At 45.8% G+C, this 22,247-nt stretch overlaps 1 protein-coding gene and 1 long non-coding RNA gene across 2 annotated transcripts in view; one reads left to right on the plus strand and one right to left on the minus strand.

Moving 5' to 3' along the window:
* The window catches only part of LOC134464497 (reticulon-4 receptor-like), a 34,446-nt gene that overhangs the window by 12,076 nt on the left and 123 nt on the right, over window positions 1-22,247 (plus strand). The window contains exon 2 of the mRNA XM_063217942.1: window positions 20,228-21,445. Within this exon, the coding sequence (XP_063074012.1) occupies window positions 20,228-21,445 (1,218 nt within the window). The remainder of the gene's footprint in view (window positions 1-20,227; window positions 21,446-22,247) is intronic.
* LOC134462487 (uncharacterized) lies at window positions 4,301-7,087 on the minus strand. The gene is made up of 4 exons (XR_010037531.1): window positions 6,833-7,087; window positions 5,795-5,951; window positions 5,505-5,663; window positions 4,301-4,774 (listed from the first exon to the last, which is right to left on the minus strand). It is a non-coding gene; the product is annotated as an uncharacterized LOC134462487 (long non-coding RNA).

Below are 22,247 nucleotides of genomic sequence, written 5' to 3' on the forward strand. Positions count from 1 at the left end.
ACCACCAATTTCTAAGTAGTCATTATGACTTGGGAATGTACACTTTTCATACATAAATAGAGAGATCCAGAGCAGATGACAGCTTTTGCCTGGCACAGGACAAAATAATCTGAAATCGCCCCCACTCTCAATACATACTGTAGAGTGTAATGATGGCCCCATTCTGCCCCCCCCCCCCCATCCCTGAACTCATCTTTGGCTGCAAAACGTGCTGTACATTGGTCAGACCAGTATTTGAATAGCTCTTTTCCATAATGCTTTATCCACCATTTTTGACTTTTTGCATTTTAGTATTGGAATTGAATGTTAAGAAGTCCTTTCATGTGTGAATTCTTGGCATTCAAATATTTTAAGAAAATACTTTTTCAACCTCTATAAAAAATAATTTTGCAATGGAATGCCCAATACAAAAATATCAATTTCCCAACATTCTATGAAATGGATATATCTCATTTTGGAAAAGAGCTCTTCATATACAGCATATGTTTAATACTCGGGGAAAATGAAAAGATCAAAAACGCTATTGATGAAAAAAAACACAATTGATAAAATGCATTTTAAAACCATCAAATATACAACAAAGCATAGCAACGTTGCCAGCCAAAGGCTCAGTGGGTACTTGTTCAGACACATGCCTTCAGGCTACACTTTTACTTTTACGTTTTCTGTAACGGAGTTCCAAATTAATACACTGCCTGCCTCTCACCCTTACACTTGTCGAGCAGTTTTGGGGACACTGTAAATATTTCCAACCTCAGCATGATACGCCTTTCTGAGGAAAATAAATGAGATGGCTTGGGGATACAAAGAAAGTGTACCAGCAGACTTTACTTATTTAAAAAAAAAAACCCTATCACCTAGATAAATATCAGCCGGAGCAATGTTGGTGATAAATACCGGTACTTTTTTTTTTTTTTTTGAGATTTTGAGCTCACAACGCTGTGGCAAGTGGCACAAACTCGTCACTGAATCTCAGGGGAGGCACTCAAAAGCTCCTCAGTAGGACAAGTAAGGCTTAGAGGGAGCCGAGCGCACTACAGGTAGCAGGGCCGCTGACAGCTGTTGGCGGGCCCAGGACAAATTCATCTGAATGGGCCCCTCATCCAATACATACAATGCAATGAGAACCCAATTCTGGGGCCCCTTTCTCCCTGGGCCGGGGAAAACTGACCCCCTTGTCCCCCCTGTCGGCTTCCTTACAGGTAGGCCTATATAATGCAGAGCAGGAAGCAAAGCAAGACTCTTCTAATTAGTCCTAATAATAAGAATGCTCACCTAGACTGGTACCAAAATCTGGCATTGTGACACCAATGCCTATGGCGTTTTTGAGACCCTGTGAACTGAAGTCTTATTTTTGCCAAATTGGGTTTACTGAATTCAAATCTACAATATGCCAAGCTCTGTCTGACCTATCTGTTTACCTTTAGAGGTCATTAAACTTTGGGCCTGCAAGAGTCTCAGCTGAACCCAGTTTCTCAGGCTCATAAGGATATACCAGAGACGTTCTATTCGCACAAAGACAATCTTTGGTACATTATTTTGAGTTTTTAATTTTTAGTGTCTAATACATGCCTCATTGGCTGTATAAGTGAATTATAAGACATGCGTTAAGCAAAATAACTAATTTGTTAGACGTGTATGCCAATACAGCCAATAAGGCCTTTATTGTTGATATAATCACAATAAGGACCTAGTAGACCCTTACCATATGTCTTATGAGTCACTTATATATACGCCAATCAGGCATTAGTGGATAACATGTGAACCCTATTCTATAAAGTGATGAAATAAATTAACCTTGTAGCCCCTTAATGCACGCAGTACCTCCTGTGACACGTTGTAATAGACATTGAAAGTTAACTACTATAGGACTACACTACTATGACAGTGCACAGGGCCTTTAGTAATACGTTACGACTTGGTCATTGCCATTCTGGACACTGCGTTATAAATTTGCTGTTATCAGAATAGCAATGACCAAGTCAGAGTGCAGCATTACTAAAGGCCCTGTCTTATGTCATAGTATTGTAGCACTGTGGTAGTTAACTTTTCAATTACTATTACAGCGTGCCACTGGAGGTACGGCGTGCATTAAGGGGCTACCAAATCGACTTGTTTGGTTGATAATGTGTTGCTGAATTCACTTTTCATTTACGAAACAACTTAGTGAAGTGAATAGGAGTAGTAAAGCAGGAAGCACAGCAAAGCAAGGCTCTTTAGGAGTAATTACTCCTAATAGGAATGCTAATCCAATCGATGCTGGTTCTAAAATCCAGAATTCTGACGCCCACTGGCACTTTCGAGATAAAACTGAGGGAGAGCGCATCTTACAAGTGAATGCCGGTAGGCTAGGCTATATAGGCTAATTTAGAGCAGGGAGCAAAGCAAGACTTCCCCCTAATTAGTCCTTATAAGAATGCTAACCTGCCTGGACAGCTGGCGGAGGCATACAGGCATAGGCATACTCCGGCTCACGCCCGCCGACAGGGGGGGACAAACAGGTATTTTGTCCTGGGCACAGGAAAAAAGGGGGGGCCCAGATTTGAGCCCTCATGAAGTTGTGATTAATGGTTCTATTTTTTATTTCAAAATAAGTTGGTTTGAGGGAGGGAGAATGTAGGAAGGGGGGCCCATTCAGAAATGTTTGTCCCGGGCCCAGCCAAACCTGTCAGCGGCCCTGCTCCTGCTTATTTATCTACTGCTTAATTGACAAATTACAGCCAATCCATTATTAATCCATCACCTGCCGCATCGTCATCACGGCAGCCTCCACTCTGCTCTGCGCTACGCTGCGCTGCGGGGGAACAGATTGCGTCCCTGCTGTTCATTAAAATGACAACATGCCAAAACTGTGATGACTGGATTAGTCTGCATGCAGCAGGACCAACAGCACACACACACACACACGCACACACACACGCACGAACATACACACACACACACACACACGCACACACACACACACACACATACACACACACACACACGCACACGCACACACGCACGAACACACAGACAGACGCGCACACACATACACACACACACACACACACACACACACACACGCACGCACACACGCACACACACATACGAGACACACAACCTAACAACAGCAAGAGAAATGGCTTGAGAATACAGATATCGATCAGGCTGTATAGCCTACGCACTGCAAAATCGGGGGCGCCTACACAAGTGGTGCATTGTGGGTGATGCATAAAGGATGACCCTCAGGTGGGTCGGGGGCCGGGGCGGCCACATGCATGCACTACATTGCTATGGCGACCCCGACCCGTGCTGCCCCATGTCCTTTCCTTCCGGGAAGGAGCATACGCAGCCTTATGAATCATGGATAGGAACACGCCACAGGCCGTAGGGTGACAGCCCTTTTCGTTCAACCTCGCTCCACAGCTTCCGAACAGCAGGTCCCTTAGATGATGAAACGACCAAAGCTATGTTCAACTTACCGTGAAATGTCCGCTTCATGTAATCGTGCACGTAATTAAAACGGTGACATTTTAGTAAGAAATCTTACCCTCTGTAGGGAATGACGATTTTTACGTCACTGGACACCATGTGACCGTTTTAAACCAATCACGTAGCCGATTTACGGGGAAAAAGTGGCAAGCCGTTTGAAAAACTGAAAATAATGACAAGCCGTCTGTCTGACCTACCTATAAGAATCTCCCAAAATACCCTTTTGAAGAGGGTATATAATAACAATTATCAAAAATAATACTCGTGCCTACATTTCTGGATTGGGACAAATTCTAAATAAATAATAAATAATGCTTTATTTACTGAACAAAGCATAATTATGCTATTGACATTTCATACTGTGGATTTGAGCAATTAATGGAAACAATTGCAATAAGTAGGCTATAGATAACCCAGGCTATTGATAACCCTCTAAGTGATTGTAACTCCAAACAGTGCTTTGTTTATAGCACCAACAACTATTGTGCAAGTGGATGATAAGGTTACCTTTTCATGTTCACATATAATAACAATTATCAAAAATAATACTCATGCATATATCTCTGGATTGGGATAAGTTCTAAATAAATCAAACAGTGCTTTATTTACAGCACAAGGCACAATTTTGCAATTGACATTTCATCCTGTGGTTTTGAGCAATTAATGGAAACAATTACAATAAGTAGGCTATAGATAACCCAGGCTATTGATAACCCTCTAAGTGATTGTAACAGTGCTTATGCAAGTGGATGATAAGGTTACCTTTTCATATTCACATTAATAAATGGAAATAATCTAATGATCAATGATAAGGACCATTCAGGTATTCATGTATTCATTTATTCACTAATAACTATACAACAAATAAAAAAATCAAAACAAGTGGCATACACATGAACCGGCATTTTCATGAACTGTGTGAAAGCATCCAGGTACACATCTTTTGCGCATGCCACAGCAAATGACTTCAGTGAGATTGAAGTTTACTGCAGTTGGGTGCCATGGGCATGACATGCCAGGACTGTGACTAAGCAGCCTCTTCAAAAGCAAAGCTGCTGTGTAAAGTGTCCGTGTCTCCTCTGCTGTGGTTGGTTGCTTTGACTTCCTCCTTTCTGTGTCGCTGTCTGTCTGGCTCATTTCGCTGGACTGAGTCGTCTCTGCACCTGATGGTAACAAGTCCAAGACTGCATTCGTCGACAAGTTCTCAGCAAAAACCAGTTCAGATGTGTTGCGTTTGGCGGGGGTGTGGAACACTAGCTGAGGAAAATCACGACTGAGCCTCTTCTTCAATATATCCTGTCTGTAAACACAAATCAACAAAAAAAGAGGCATATCAGTACAAGCATAGTGGGGCTTCATGTAGTCGCTGATATGCAATAGCCACCCTCACACATTAACTCGGAGTGAATAAATAATATTGGTGGAGTTTACTTGCTATGCAACAGATATAATACCAAGTATTCCCAAGGGAAGCACATACTGTAACGAACATCACACTATTAAGAATACTGCCATCCTCCTTATTTCAAAATATTACAAGTACAGTATGTGCAGATGACAAGCAGAGTGTTAGAGAATAATTTCAGTCAATTTCAACATGCAGTTGTAATGCTCACACTACCCTGGACGTGTCAGTACTAGAGATTTTTTTTTCTTCTTCTTCAGCCTTTTCCGAGATTCTGGTCATTGTAATGAGGGCAGCGCTTTGTTTACATTTCAAAAAACATTTTTATTTATTCCCAAAAACATCCAAAAGGTTATACAACATCAGCCGACAACTAGCAAACAGCGACACCCTTTAAATATTTGGAGTAGGCCTATGTTGTAAACAATGTAAACAAATGCTGCCCCATTAGAATAGCTCATATCTCGGAAAGGGCTGAGCCGAAAAATGTGCCATCACCGGGTACTGACAAGTTAAGGGTATGAGCAATACAACAGCATATTGAAATTGACTGTGGTCCTTTAAGTCACATGCGTGAACTTTCCCTTGGATTTGACAAATTCGTAATACACTGACTTGCAATTACCTGTAGGTTGAAGCATCAACACCTTCACTTGACTGCACAAGGGCAATAAAGGCCTTCCTCAGTTGGCTCATCCTCAGCACCTCTTGGTTGATCAGTAGCCTTTAGCGGATTACCCTCTCGCAGAATAACTTGTAGCTCAGATCAAATGTTGGCCCAATCCTTACAAAAATATAGAAGAAGATGTGTGTTGTGAGAGCTTTCTTTGTGAGATCCATGTTGTGAGAACAAACTGTCTCAATCATAGGACACACATTGTACTGTGTTTCTATATAAAATTAACATTGACTTACTGTTCTTTCTCTGCTCTGACAGGCTCACTCAAAAACCTTGTGTACTCTCTGTAGCAACTTCTGTGGTACTGCACCTCCAGAGCCACACAGTCTCTGTCCTTGATGTGAATGAGGATGCTCTTGGCTTCCTTTACTTCAGCTGCTTCCTGCAACTTGCCTTGTACAAAAGAAAAGAAAAAAGAATGAATAAATAGACAGGCAAACAATTAGACATTTTTCCTGGTGGAGTGGTATTGTAAAAAAACAAAATGGCGATGGGTGTTGCACCCCCCAAAAAAGCATTCCGTAGCCTCTTACTGCAGTGCAGATGGGGTTGCCAGCGGGCCTATTCACTATTTGCTGAAAACTACATCATAACAACATTGCTATGACAGTGCGGAGTAACAGATTAAGACATACATATTAAAATTTTGGTGACAGTAAGGTTATAACATGCTGTGCTAAGGGGTTAAGCACACAGATGTACAGCACAGCCAGGATACACCTCTTGAGCCTGGTCACTGAGGCTGCCCAGGGACAGAAGCGGAAAAATCCCAAGTGTACAAGTGAGAGAGGGGGGCAGCGGGGGGTAGGGGAATGGCACGGGGGATGGGATGGCAGAAGCAGTGTCTTAACCAGACAGGCCATCAGGCTGAGGAGCCACATTTCTGAACAGATATTCAGAGTCATATCAACATCAGGCATGCTTTGACATCCATATAAACATACCCTATCCTATTTAAGACAAAGTGTGATTCATTTAAACATCTAAAACCTAAAACACTGGGGGTACTATAGGCATGGGGATGTTTTGCAGGCTATTGGAATGTAATTTCACACCCACACACATAACACATTATGCCAATTCACACGTGCATTCATATTAGAATTAGACAAAAAAACAATGATTGTGCAGCAGTGTGGGCTAGATAGACAGTCAACTTCTACTAACATCTGTGTGTGTGTGAGAGTGTGTGAGTGTGTGTGTGTGTGTGTGTGTGATTTGGGGTATGGGATGCATTCGCATAGACTGTGTGGTGGGGGTGAGAGTAATCTTACCTGCGGTTAAAGTCTGTGTTTTCGTTCTCTTTGACGTCTGCCACTCGCGACGATAAATTTGCTGTCTTTCTTGCAAATCATGCAGACAGAAGGAAGAACGGGGCCAGAGCTCGTGATGGCCAAGCTTGATCTGGATCGCAGTTTCCTGGTCGGAGTGGTGGTCACAGCCGATAAAGCGGAGGTAGCCTGGCTAGTTCGGGGGTCTTGTTGGCCATCTCCCCTCTCTGCCTCTCGCAAGACACGCCGTGTGACGCGTTCAATTTCCCGCTTGTCAATAAACCTCCGGTAGCATGTGGGATGGAGAGCCGCATCCTCGGGAATTTCGTCAAACTCCAACTCAATACATTGCTTAAAATGTTCTGCTACGTCTCTGCACTCACCCTTCAATTCTAGCCGCTGCCGAAAATTTCGATATGTATTCCACCGTATATTGGTGAAATTCTGTGTTTCTTCATGCTTGACCGAAGATATATGCATGTAACACAACTTGCGTTTCGAAGATGTCTTTTTTTTGTACATTTTCGGTCGAGATTTCGTCTTCCTCGGTACTACTAGATGATCGACCAGATCCTTCGGTAGCCATGCTACTTCCGTTTACTCCTCATCTCAGCTGACATAGCAGTTAGCTGATTCGTTCCTTCTGATGACGCTTCAACCGTGGCACCTCTCGAGGCGAAAAGTATTATTACGCCGGCCGAATATCTACATACGCCTCGGAGACAGTAGTTCGTCATTACACGTTGCGAATTTGAATAGCCTTGCAGTGCGGACTATTCCGAACAGAGGTTTTAAATCCTCTATATAAGTCTTTCTTTTTTATGAACTGAATGTCTGTTTGTTCGGAGGCTGTGGAGCGAAGTTCGGTTTCTGAAGCACTTTTCGAGGGTCACCTTCCGGCCTAATACACCACACCAAATTGATGTTGTATCGACAGCGGAGGTCAAGGGTGACGATGTAGAGACGTCTTAAAAACACACACTGACAGACAGGGCAGGCACACACACATAAAGTGAGCCACACACTCTCTCTCTTTCACACACACACACACACACACACACATGCATACACGCACATACACACACACACACACACACACACACACACACACACACACACACACACACACACACACACACACACACACACACACACACACACACACACACACACACACACACACACACATACACGCACGCACGCACGCACGCACGCACGCACGCACGCACGCACACACACACACACACACACACACACACACACACACACACACACACATAACCACGGCCAAAGTGATCTAATAAAGACCGTTTGCTCCTCAGTCCACTACCAGGCTGTTTTTATAGGAAAAAAAACAGCGCCCAGAAGATTGGACATTGAGGAGGTTAATGCCACATTTGGATGGATTTTCAATCTTGTGTTGTTTGAGCTTGTGTATATCTGAACTGTAACTTCATAAGATAAAGTCTGATTGAGACCAATACCCCTTGAGCTTGTGTATACCTGAACTGTTTTTCATCTGCTTTGTAGTAAACATTGGCGATCGTTTTGTTAGGTTCATGTGTATAACTTCATAATATAAAGTCTGATTGAGAACAATTCCCTTTGGCATTCCGTTTCGAAAATCAGACCGGCTGGGAACCATCAACACTTAAACAAATAAGAAAAACAGAATAACATTTTCTTGCAATATGCAGAACAGGATGTGAATCAATACGATGATGCTTCACTGAGATGCATGTCTTTCTTGGTGTTGTTTTTTATTTTATTGCTGTTGTGGGTTGTTGTTAAGCATTCTCCTCACCAAATAGCAGCGCGCCATTTACGTCTCACAAGTGCACTACTGAATATGGGACATCGTTGACAGTGTAGCCTGCAAGAGAGTCATCAACACACTCTGGTAATCTTCACTCTCTCCTCAGAAGCAAAAACACTCCCCAAGCGAATAGCACTTTTTCCTGTGATACAATCTGCCTCCTCCTCACGGACGACCCCACCCTCCACTCTCCATCTCTCCACTCTTCATTCCATAACATCTCATCTCATTTTCAAGCAAACTGCTGAGGTTTTTTCTACTTTAGCAGTTTTTGTTCCCCCCCCCTCTCTCTCTCTCTCTTCATATATCTTTATCGCTCTTCTCTCTCTCTCTCTCTCTCTCTCTCTCTCTCTCTCTCCATATATCTTTATCGCTCTTCTCTCTCTCTCTCTCTGCATTTTTCCCAAACATTCTCTTCTTTCTCAGTGTAGTGAGGAGGAGGCCCAGACGGCTTTGACAATCTATGTGACAAATAAAACCAAATCATTTTTCTATCGCGCTTGTTTTCAGAACTGTAATCCTTGATCTCTGCACCACAGTCAGCTTTCTCAAGCAAGAAGAAAGCAAGCAATTGTGTGTGTGTGTGTGTGTGTGTGTGTGTGTGTGTGTGTGTGTGTGTGTGTGTGTGTGTGTGTGTGTGTGTGTGTGTGTGTGTGTGTGTGTGTGTGTGTGTGTGTGCGTGCGTGCGTGCGTGCGTGCGTGTGTGTGTGTGTGTTTGCGCGCATGTGCGTGTGTGTGTGTGTGTGTGTGTGTGTGTGTGTGTGTGTGTGTGTGTGTGTGTGTGTGTGTGTGTGTGTGTGTGTGTGTGTGTGTGTGCGTGCGTCCATGCGTGCATGTGCGTGCATGCACTTGTGTGTGTGAGCGAGAGACAGAGACAGAGAGAGAGATCTTAGCTTGGGAGAGTCCATGTGAGGGCGGAAGGGAGAGGAATTGGGATAGGGATTAAAGGAAGCCGGGGGGGGGGGGGGGGGGAAGGTAGACTTACACTGACAAAGTCATGCAAGTCCCAATAAGTGCCACTATTTGCGGGGGAAATACTGGGGGGAAGAAAGAAAGGCCTGTTAGAATATTGATGTTGTGTTGTTGCGCATGCAGCAAACATGACCCTCCTTGGCCCTTAAAAATGCAGTAGCTCTCTCTCTCTCTCTCTCTCTCTCTCTCTCTCTCTCTCTCTCTCTCTCTCTCTCTCTCTCTCTCTCTCTCTCTCTCTCTGTCTCTCTGTCTCTCTCTCTCTCTCTCTCTCTCTCTTTGGCCCTCTCCCTGGCCCTAATGCTGCGTGTTTCTATTTCCATCTGCCTGCTCAATGCTGCCCATTCATCTCAACTGGTGAGCTGACCCTCTCTCTGTGTTTTGGCTTTTAATGGGGAAGAGAGCGGAGAGTGCAGGCAGGCGGGCCTGATACGGAGAGTGAGCCAGCCGCCCAGAGAGGAGGGGGAGAGGAGAGGAGAGAGGAGGGGCGGAAAGGGCTCTCTGTATCTCTCTGTCTCTGTCTCTCTCTCTCTCTCTCTCTCTCTCTCTCTCTCTCTCTCTGTCTCTCTCTCTCTCTCTCTGTATCTCTCTCTCTGTCTGTCTGTTTGTCTGTCTGTCTGTCTGTCTCTCTCTCTCTCTCTCGTCTTGTTCTTCAATTCACAATGTGTGTGTGTGTGTGTGTGTGTGTGTGTGTGTGTGTGTGTGTGTGTGTGTGTGTGTGTGTGTGTGTGTGTGTGTGTGTGTGTGTGTGTGTGTGTGACGTGAGTGACGCAGTGTGGGAGGCACAAATCTTGTGCAAATTCTTGTCAGTGATTAAATACTTGTCTGGCTGTAACAGCATTATCTTCAGTTTTGCACATCAGGTGTTCATTTCTGGGATTTACCCCAAATAAACTGTAATTAATTTTGTTTGTTTCTTGTACAACAAAGCGTGTCTAAAACACCACCACCACATCTTCTTTCTTTGGCATTCGTCTTCTTTCTTTTGGCATTGTCTTTTGCACCAACCTTTCGAAGAAATAAAAAAAAGACGAAAAAGAAAAGTCTGGTGGAAATACTTCAGAGCGACTTGGGCTGATGGCCAGCCAGGCCTAATGAAGGCAGTGCCAGAGGGGCCTGCAGAATCCTGTCTCACTTTGAAGACACAATCCTCCCCTCCCCTCCTTGGCTTTACAGGATGAAATAAAATGCATGCAAGGCACCGACATATCCAGACATCACATCACAGGAGGTTGAAAACTTACCCAACATTGATCTATTTATGCAGCTATCTCTCTCTCTCTCTTCTGTATGCCCGGCGTCTGTGTCGTAACGTAGACGTGTCTTTTTCGTCAGCTCATCACGCGCACAGGTGCTGATGGTTTGAGACAAGAGCATTTTGCACTGTTCTAATCAACATAGTAACAGTGTCTTCTTGTGCTCATGCATGCGCTGCGCTACCACCATGACTCGGCAACTCTCTCCTCTCTCCTCCTCAATTCCCTCTTCAGTTGAAGAGTCGATTGTGTTTGTTTGGAGAGCATATAATTACGTGGAATAATAATGTGGCGAGCCAATACAATAGCACCATTTTAAGGGAGTAATTGGTGTTTTCTGAAGCAAAATGGATTCATAATGCAATGGAGATGACACTCAGTCGGCTGTGGAGGAGGCTTTGTGAAATATCCGCTGTCTGTGAGAGGAGGAGTGGAGAGTTTGGAGCTAAATGGGGCCGCTGGCAGCTTAGGCTGGGCCCGGGACAAAGTAATCTAAAGGCACCAACCCCCACCCCCCCCCCCCCCCCTGCCCTCCAAAACAAAACACTGTCTTCTCATATCGGTGGTGTTCAGTGTGTTCCTCAGGGTAGGTAGTGGGTGGCACCAAAGAGAAAGGGGTTCCCACCAACCAACAAACAAGGGCCCACCCATTGTCCTGCACGCACACATGATCTCTCTCTCACTCTCTATCTCTCTCTCTCTCACACACACACACACACACACACACACACGCCACCTTACCTCGTACCTTACACAGCAGTTCTGGGACCCTTCAGTCTCTGGGCCTGGAACAACTGAGAGAGTCCCACAGTAGTACTCGTAATGGTGGTGACTGGTGGGGCCTTTTCTTTTCTTTTTTCCCCTCCCTCCCCTTTTCCTGCTGCTTGCAGAGAGAAGCAAGCGGATAATGTAAACAGTTCCTCCATTGCATTGCATTGTGTTTGTGTGGCATACATAGAAATTGCAGGTGTGAATTATGCAAGAGAGGAGAAAGTAGGAGCCAAGCCTGACACAGGCAGACACCACGGGGGGAGAGAGAGAGGGTGTGGGGGGGGGGGGGGGGGGGGGGGGGTGGAGGGGGGGGGCGTAGAAAGAGAGAGGGAGAGAGAGAAAGGGAGAGAGAGAGGGAGATAGAGAGAGAGAGAGAGAGGGGGATAGAGGGAGAGGGAGATAGAGAGAGAGAGAGATAGGGAGAGAGAGAGAGGTGGGGGGGATATAGAGAGAGATAGAGAGAGGGAGATAGACAGAGGGAGAGGGAGACAGAGAGAAAGGGAGAGGAGGATGGAGAAGGAGATAGAGAGAGAGAGAGAGAGAGAGAGAGAGAGAGAGAGAGAGAGAGGGAGAGAGAAAGGGAGAGGGGGATAGAGAGGAAAAAATACACGGAAGGAGAGGAGAGGAGAGGAGAGACGGATATGAAAATACCTTGTGGAAATCCATCCGGCATCAAGCCTCACCACACAGCGTCACCACATCCTCTATGGCCCATAGATAGAGGCAACGTGGCAACAGATTATTAGTGAATAATGAAGTGTTGGGAAAGACAGATGGAGAGAAAGAATGATGTACGTGTAGATAGATAGATAGATCACAGTGGGGAAATTCATGTGTTGCAGCAGTAGCATACATACAGATTGTGCAAAAAGCAGACAACATACATACAGACACAGGACCAGGAGGTTAAAAGTATATAAGATAGATATAAAAATACAGATGTTTCTGTCAAAAACAAGTACATTAGTAAAAGTGCATTGGCAGCATCATAAAAAGGAGTTTAGGTTGCACGGATCTCCATCCATGCATCCTATGATGTGCCCGACCGTGTTGCCTGCTAAACGCACCTTAAATGCCATCTGACAGGACAGATGCTTGTTGCTTGTCGTCCAGGAGGGACCTCTGGCACATAACAGTCCTTCTCTTCCGCTCCACGTTAAGCTGTGCCCTTCACGGCTGGTCTGGGATCAGATGATGCTTGCTGCTCGATTCATTCCACCACTGACCTGAGCAGCCAAGCCTACTGTAGCATGCCATGCATACACTCGGGGCCAGGGGCGGATTAATGCACAGGCTAGATATGGCTGCAGCCCAGGGGCCCCCACCTGCCAATTCCTAACTTGTAGTGTTATGACACTCTTTATGTAAATATGACAGCTTTGGCTTGGCCCAGGACAAACTCATATGAAAGGGTCCTCAATACATACTGTATAAAATGTAATGATGACCCAATTCTGCCCCCCCCCCNTTCTCACCCTGGGCCTGTTACAAGTGACCTCTTTGTGTCGCCCCAAACCTGTCGGCTTCCCTGCATACAATTGCATACAATTAACCGGCGGCTCCAGAGACCAAACAAACAAACGAAATGCCAAAGCCATCATTACAACGTTGATCGTTTTGGATTCATACAGCTGGCAGGTGTTGTTGTCTTGCCGACTGTTGACTGTTGTGAAAAGGAGTGAAGAATTAGTTGTTGACACACAAGTGCCCACCAGGGTTATTAATATACGCTGATCAAAACAAATCCTCTGCAGAGGCACGCGCGAGGAGGAAGGAAGTGACTAAATTGTACCGCCTCTTCTTTTCTGTTTCCGTCTCCCTGGAATGCAAGAAAGAAAACCATTGTTGCATATTACTTGCAGAAAACAGAGAGAGAGAGTGAACATTCTGTAAAATGTCAATCCTGTGGGCGTGGGTTGTCTATGTCTTGGCATGGTATAGAGAGAAAACGTAATTTCATTTTCCTTGTATGACTTGTGCATATGAAGAAAGAGATTTTTAAAAAAGCTGTCTTGACTTGACTTGACTTGACACTAGCACATACTTCTTACAACCAGATACCAACCAACCATCACCATTGTGCATATTGCAGAAAACATAGAGAGAGAGAGAACATGTTTCTCTTACAACCAGATCCCAACGAGCTCCATCACCAGCTCTCTTCAAAATAATCTAAATATTTGCAGAGAAACCAACCGAGTATACTTACTGCGTGACTGTATCTCTGCTGGCTTACAGTATGGCATTTTCAGGAATGATGTACAGTGTACAGTGTACATCCCTTCAAGCAGGCAGAGTGTCACAGGTGTTGCAGATTGACTTTCAGCTCTGTGTCTGACTGTTTGCCTCCTGCACCTGAGCATGGAGCAGCAGCAGTAGCACTATCGGGACAGGGAGTGTTTTCATACTCTCTCTCTCTCTTCTATCTTCCACTCTGTCTCAGCCAGCTCCTGCCCCTTCAGCTTGCTGTCAGTCTGCTGAATCGAGTATCACGCTACCAATTCCCTTGACATATGCCTTGTGGCATAATGCTTCATCGGTTCTTCTTCTCGTCAGAAGGTTCTCCTCCTAACTCTGGTTCCTATCCTTCCTCCTCCACCCCCTGCTGCTAGGGAGCGTGTTGCCAGATTGGGTGGTTTCCCGCCCAATTGGGCTGCTTAGGATGGCCGTCTGCGGGAGAAAAAAAATGCCATTTAGCAGAAAAAAACACAATATATGGCCATAGGAATCAATAGAATTGGGTGGGATTAAGTGCTTCCAGGTGGGATTTGAGCATTTTTTGGGCATGAAATAATCAACCTCATCTGGCAACCCTGGGTAGGGAGCGTGTTGTGGTAGAGTTGAATGGAGGTGCCCGTCTCGTGCAGCAACCAACGAGAGATGGCAGATGATGATGCAAAGCTGCAGCATGCGTGTTTGCTTTTGGCACGTCAAGAAAGCATCCACACACACACAAAGAAAAAAATATAGGCATAACAATCTCTGAAGGTTCCTTTTGAGTCAGCGGGGGAAAACAAGAAGTCTTGCAAGGAGTCTTGCACATCATTTACAATATTGTTGTCTGTGCGGACATGGGAACGGAGGTGTAAACCGGGTATTGTGTGGTGTGTTCAGTTGTCCCTTTTACCCCAGCAGTCACGTGTGTTCTTGCCACCATTCAAATAAGACACCACACAAAGCCATTCAACACCACCCAGGAAAAAATAGAAAGGCTTATGTCATTGTTTTCGATGGCTTTCTGCCTACCCCGCACAGAAAAAAAGGCTCGATTTTCTATTTTATTTCCAAGTTCCAGTGGAGACTTGTCTGGGCCGGTTTCAGGGGCCGGTGTGGGTGCAGCACAGACACAACTGTGGTGTGGAAGGACTGATCTGTTTTCATACACTCTGACCTTTATGGATAGAGCGCAGATGCATTCGTACACGTCCATGCACGCAAGGCTGTGCATTCAAACAACAGGGCAAACAATAGAGCATTGAGGTTACACCGAAAAGACAATTAGTTCTCCAGAAATGACATAGGCCTACTCTTAACCGATTTTGTTAAAACATGTGATGTAGAATGAAGACATTGTAGTGAATTCACTTATCAAAGAAAACAACAAAAGAACAAATATCTGCCCATTTTTATAACCATGCTGTAATTCACGAGAAATTACTTCCATCAGCAAGTGCTGTTGCAAACTATCAACAGAGGTGGAACGTAACTAAGTATTTTTACTTCGTTACTGTACTTAAGTAGTTTTTTCTGGAATTTGTACTTACTTGAGTAAAAATAAAAATGCAGACTTTTACTTTTACTCAATTACATTTTTTGACAATTACTTGTACTTTCTACTCCTTACATTTCTAGGAGAAGACTTTGTTACTAGTTACATTTATCCTAGGTTTTCCTGTTGTGTTTCGTGGATATTTCAGTAGCCTCAGCTGCGGGCAGGGAGGCGGGACCAAGCCCCTCTTCCAAATTGACACCCAGACAGGAAATATACTTTTAAAAACATTAACAGGACTCCATAGTCATGTTCAAATAGAACCGAAAACCGTTGCAGACACTTTTTCCTATTGGATCAAGTAGGTAGACATGGAGAAAGACAGCCATTGCGTGAGTAGGCCTACTTGTACTTTTGTACTGAAAAGTACATTTAAAAGTTAGTACTTAGGACTTTTACTTAAGTACGTTTTTGGGAAACAACTTTTACTTTCACTTGAGTAATTTTTTCGCAGGGTACTTCTACTTTTACTTAAGTACACAACTTCAGTACTTCTTCCACCTCTGACTATCAATTTCTACATTAAGAGGTGGTCCAACAATGGTGGCTTCCAGTATCTTCAGTTGAAGGAGAGGATTGTGCACATCCCAGGGAAAGGTGCAGGACGAAGGTCAACTGTATGGCACCTGCCATGAAAAAATAAAACACAACAAAAAGGATTCTAAGTGTGCGGCCTCCTCACTTTGAAGGCTTCCAGTATCTGGTTTTAACATTGTAGGCACAAACTGATCATAACACCAGGAACAGGCCATGCCATTTTACACAGCCCATTGAAAATTGTAGGCTGGTCTCTGAGAAAAATACAACAACAAAAAACAACATCCAACCCTGAGGACTGTTGGCCCATAAGGAAATGTCCTGCATGCCAGATTACCAGTCCCGGCCTGACCATAGGAACATGCTGTACATGTGTTTGCCTCTGTGCTTCTATTGCTGATATGCAATCTTACCACTAGATGGGGTGGCGATAGGAGAACATCTCACAGAGGATCACTGAAAAAAAATCCATTTAAATGAGTGGTGTTCTGCTGCAGAGAGCGGAATGTGACTCTGTGTCTTTCTGAGGAGAGACTTGGAAGTCACCACCACCACCCGCCAGTAAGAAAGAATCCCTTTTATATATATATAATTCGGAGCTGTAGTCAATTTGACACGCTCGGTTAGATTTATTTATTTTTTATTTGGATTACCGCTTGACGTTAATTCCGTGTTTTGGGGGGTTTGGGGAAGTCATGCTACAGCGCTTTTGCTGCAGGTTTCCGCGGCGACGTGTTCCATGGCACAGTGGGCCAATAAACCAGCGTAGCATACTAATGTGGCCAGCCCAGCAGGCCAGGTAGCACAGGAACTGATGACTGACAAGCTGTGTTGTGAGTGCTGGCACTCCCATGCCTTTGTAACTTGTGATTTTCTCTCTTCACTCTGTACTTCCCTCTCTCTTGCTTCTCTTGCTCTCTGTCCTTCCATTTCTCCTTCTCTCTCTCTCTCTCTCTCTCTCTCTCTCTCTCTCTCTCTCTCTCTCTCTCTCTCTCTCTGCCCCCTCTCTCTTTCCCTCCCTCTCTCTTGCGCTCTCTCTCTCTTACTCGCTGTCTCTCATTCACCATCTCTTGCTCAGTCTTTTTTGTCTCTCTCTCTCTCTCTCTCTCTCTCTCTCTCTCTCTCTCTCTCTCTCTCTCTCTCTCTCTCTCTGCACTCGCCCTCTTATTTTCAGCACTGCCATCGACAAGCTGACAAATCCTCCTTTATCAGTCGTGTGTCGCTGTGGTCAGCTTTTAGCCCACTTTCCCAGGGATTGAGTGTAATAAAAATCCACATTTCCCATCGACTGCATCTCCTGCATTATTCACCAGCCAGATAAAGCAGCCTAAAAGGAGCGAGCGAGCGAGGGAAATACACACAGATGGCTCGACAGCCAGGAGGAGGAGGAAGAAGAGGAAAAGAGGAAGAGGAGGAGGAGAGGAGGAGGAGGAGAGGAGGATGAAGGATAGGAGGAAAAGAGGAAGAGGAGGAGGAGAGGAGGAGGAGGAGAGGAGGATGAAGGATAGGAGGAAAGGAGGAGGAGGAGGAGGAGAGGAGGAAGGATAGGAGGAGAAGAAGGAGAAGAGGAGGATGAAGGATAGGAGGAAAGGAGAATGAAGGATAGGAGGAAAAGAGGAGGAGGAGGAGGAGAGGAAGGTGCTCAGTTGCTGGCTGCTGGACGGACGCGCCCTCGGAATTAAGAAAAAGTGCAGGGATCAATAAATCGGTTTGGGCTCAGGGAGAGAGAGAGAGAGAGAGAGAGAGAGAGAGAGAGAGAGAGAGAGAGAGAGAGAGAGAGAGAAAGAGAGAGAGGGAGAGAGAAAGAGAGAGCTCCGTCCGCTGCTATCTGGGCGATTAGCTTGCCTGAGTAGCCTGTGGTCTGGAACCTGGACCCCAAGCTGGAGGGGGAAAGTTAGTTCTCAGGCCACTGTATGACTTATCGTGGCAGTTAATGTGGAAGGGCTGTCTTCGCACTGGGAGCTTAGTGCACCCAGGCATACCCCATGGGGCGCAGGTCTTAAATAATGCAAGACCACCCCCCTCCTTCCTCCTCGTCATCCCTCCCACTCACTTACTCTCTTTCTCTTTTACTCTCGCTCTCTCTGTTTCTCTCTCCCTTTCTCCCTCTCTCACTCTCTCTCTCTCTCTCTTTCTAACTCTCCCTTTCTCACTGTCTTTATCTCTCGCTTTCTCTGCCTATCTCTGCTCCTGGAGTAGGGCTTTAGAAGGCCCGCCTAACAAAAGCCTCTTAAGGAAGTCAAGCCAGGCTACAGCATCCTGGAGTGCTGCTGTGCGCGACCAAGAGGAAAAAATCAGTTCTGCGACTGCGACTCTTGACACGGACCTATGAGGAAGGGGGAGGAAGAGGAAGATAGCCCTCTGAAAGCATTTGTACATTTCGAAATGCTAGGTGTGGACGGGGTTGCGTGCAGCAGGCTTTAGTCATAGATAAAGCTGCTGTGTCATTATACCCATGAAATAAGTGGAGTCATCTGCCATGTTAAGGATTTTGCGGTTCAAATACGCGTCATGCAGTACAAACATCATTAGATATAGATAAGACTCAGAGGGGCTCCTTACTGTATATTTTAAATATCTATAGTGGATATCTATAGTGAAGTCTGGTGAAGTCTAACCACAGTCTAATCAAACATGTTTTGAGTAGTCTATAATATTGACTGTTTTGAGAGTAATATTTTAGATGACATATTCCAAACTATGATTAAATCAAGCAGTTGGCCTACAGTTTACCAGACTGCAAGACTAGGGCCATCTCTCTCAACCTTTAAGAAGCAAGTAAAAACTTTTCTGTGATTATTTACTGAAGTGATGCCTGAGCTGGCCCAGACCCAGGGTAGACTCTAAGGCACAGGGGTTCCCACCCTTTTCCAACTTGGGGCCCACTGGTAAATGTTCACAAATGTTCAGGCCCCACCTCTGACCAAATAATCAATACAAATTTAAATATACATTCAACAGCAACATACAAAAATATTACTTTGATTTTTAGAACAGGATTTCAAGGCCCACTTAGAATACCTGCAAGGGCCAACCAGTGGGTCCTGCCCCCCGGTTTGAGAATCACTGTTCTAAAGGCATGTTGTGGGTTTGTGTCTGTGTCTGCTCCGCTTACTGTGCTAATGTACTTAAAATAAAGAAAAACACTAACCCTACTTGGCATTTGCACTTATTGTTCTGTATATTTCCTGTGCCCTTTGTATCTCAAGTTCAAGTTCAAGTTTCAATTTTATTGTCCCCAAAAGGGGCAATTAAGTGTGCAGCAAGTCAACAACATATAGACAACAGATAACAGGACAAACCATGAAGTGCAGGGTTTAAAAAAATAAAGTTAAAAGTAGCATAAGAAATTATTTAATATTAAATAAAATAAATATCCGCACGTGTTGTATGCTATGACTATGTCCTCGATTACAGTCACTTTGAATAAAAGCGTCTGCCAAATTTGATGTTAACGTGGCATTATAAAGGATAAGATCTTCTACTTTTCAGGGGTCTGAAGGATAAGAGAGAGAGGGTTCCACAAGTGGTAGGAGCTCATTACCACCAAGTCTAGATGCCAATTAACAGTCCACCCATAAACACCCACTTATATCTGACTTTAATCATAGCATGCAGTGATCTGGAAAAATATATTTTTTTAATCACACCAGCATCAAATGAGGTGTTACAAGTGCCTAAAATTAATTGTAGGTCTACGCTGCATACAGTACTGTAGTGTCCAAAGTGGCTGTACAATATCTGTTTGAACAGGTTTGCGGATGTTCTCTTGGAGTATATAGTATATACCCCCATTTATCTGGGGCATATGGGAATGAGGAATAAAAGCCACGGATTGGGATTATAAAAATAGAACCCCTTGCTTACCCTTTAGTCACGTCCAGTACTGTTTCTGTTTGAGGAAGGAAAACTTTAGTGCCGTGCCGCTCTCCGGCAGACAAGAGTCCTGGTTTAGCAAGAGTTTGTAAGCTGTAAGTGTCACTGGGAGATATGGCCGTAATTATTTTTTAGGACAGGCGTGCGCGCACACGCACACACTGCAAAATTGGAATATTTGAACCCAGTAATAGTGATACTCAGTTGCACATTAACAGTATTTTTCATCTTTCTCTCTCTCTCTTTCTCTCTCTCTCTCTCTCTCTCTCTCTCTCTCTCTCTCTCTCTCTCTCTCTCTCTCTCTCTCTCTCTCTCTCTCTCTCTCTCTCTCCTCTGTCTCTCTCTCCTCTGTCTCTCCCTCTCTCTCTCTCCCTCTCTCTCTCTCTCTCTCTCTCTTATTACAGTCAGCGGCTCCATCCTGCTGCTGCTCTGGCTGTGGGCAGGGGGCGGTGCTGGACAGGTGGACGGCTGCCCGGCCCGGTGTAGCTGCTTCCGGGAGCCGCGGCTCACCATGGCCTGCCAGCAGCGGGGGCTCACCAGCGTGCCCTCACCGGCCGAGATCCCGGGCCACGTCCAGCGCATCTTCCTGCAGATCAACAAGCTGACCGAGATCCGCTCCACCGCCTTCAGCCTTTGCCGCAACCTGACCGTGCTGTGGCTCTACTCCAACAGCCTGCGGCACATCGAGGCGGGCGGCTTCGCCGGCCTGGAGCGCCTGGAAGAGCTGGACCTGGGCGACAACGCCGAGCTGCGCAGCATCAGCTCCACGGCCTTCGCCGGCCTGGCGCGGCTCCAAACGCTGCGGCTGCACCGCTGCGGCCTGTCGGAGCTGCCGTACGGCGTGTTCATGGGGCTGTCCTCGCTCCAGCGCCTGTACCTGGAGGACAACAACCTGGTGTCCATACACGACAACGCCTTCCTGGACCTGGCCAACTTGGCCGTGCTGCACCTGCACAACAACCGCATCGCGGCGGTGACGGACCACATGTTCCGCGGCCTGCTGACCCTGGACAGCCTGCTGCTGCACCAGAACCGGGTCGGCGCCGTGCACCGGCGGGCCTTCCACGACATGCGGCGCCTCAACAGCCTCTTCCTGTTCCACAACAACCTGACGGCGCTGAGCGGCGAGGCCATGGAGCCGCTGGTGTCGCTGAGCTACCTGCGCCTCAACGCCAACCCGTGGATCTGCGACTGCCGCGCCCAGTCGCTGTGGGACTGGCTCAAGAGCTACAAGGGGGCCAGCTCCGAGCTGGAGTGCCACGCCCCCGAGCACCTCCACAAGAAAGACCTGAAACGGTTAAAGAGCAGCGAGTTGCAGGGCTGCTACGACAGCCATCGACACGCGTGGACCAGCTTGGTGAACGGCAGGAGTAGCCATTACAGGAAAGACGTTAGCGCCACGGACGCCCCGTCGTCGGGGTCGGGGTCGGCCGTTCCCAGATGCTGCCTCACAAACACGGACTCCAAGTCCTCCATCCTCTCCGACAAGGGGCTGACGGACCACTCCTCCTCCGACAGCCAACAGATCACCAAGAACCCCCTGAAGGAGAAGGAAAACATTTCCAAAACCAAGGGGGCAGAATCGGGTGTCTCAAAGAATGGCACTCTCACAGCGAGTGCAGGTGATTCATCTGGAACACTGATCCATCCCCTTGACAATCACAGACATGGATTCACAGAAGACCAACAGTCTTCAGATAACACACTGCAGAAAACAGGCAGTGGATCAAACATCAATGTTGTTGACATTATGCTGCTTCTTGTCGTATGGTTGTTTTGGTTATTGCGATAATGTATTTTGTACTAGTGCGTGTACACGGTCACAATCAAAATCACACAGGGGAGGGGAGAGAGTTGTGGCAGTCAGGAAGTAATTTGGGGCAAAACAAAAGAGCCAAGAATTGCCATGTTCATCTACAGTGTGGCCGTTTCCCAATGTCTAGTGTGCGCCCTTCGAAGTGTGTCAGCCTTCGTAGTCACACCCAGTGATTGGCTACTCTTTGGTGAACTCTGCGGAGTATCCAATCCAATCACCGGGCGTGACTAATAAGGCTGGTACACTTAAAGGGACAGTTTGGTCAATTTCAACATGCAGTTGTATTGCTCACGCTACCCTTGACTTGTCAGTACCTGGTGATGCCACATTTTTCGGCTCAGCCCTTTCCGAGATATGAGCAATTCTAATGGGGGCAGCGTTTGTTTACATTTTTAAAAAATGAAACCTAGGCCAACTCCAAATATTTTCCCAAAAGGTACTGCTGTTTGCTAGTTGTCTGCTGATGTTTTATAACCTTTTGGATGTTTTTGGGAATAAATAAAAATGTTTTTTTTAAATGTAAACAAAGAGCTGCCCCCATTAGAATGACCAGGATCTCGGAAACGGCTGAAGAAGAAGAAAAAAAATCTCAGGCACTGACAAGTCCA

This window comes from Engraulis encrasicolus, chromosome 2 (genome assembly GCF_034702125.1).
Source record: "Engraulis encrasicolus isolate BLACKSEA-1 chromosome 2, IST_EnEncr_1.0, whole genome shotgun sequence".
Lineage (NCBI taxonomy): Eukaryota > Metazoa > Chordata > Actinopteri > Clupeiformes > Engraulidae > Engraulis > Engraulis encrasicolus.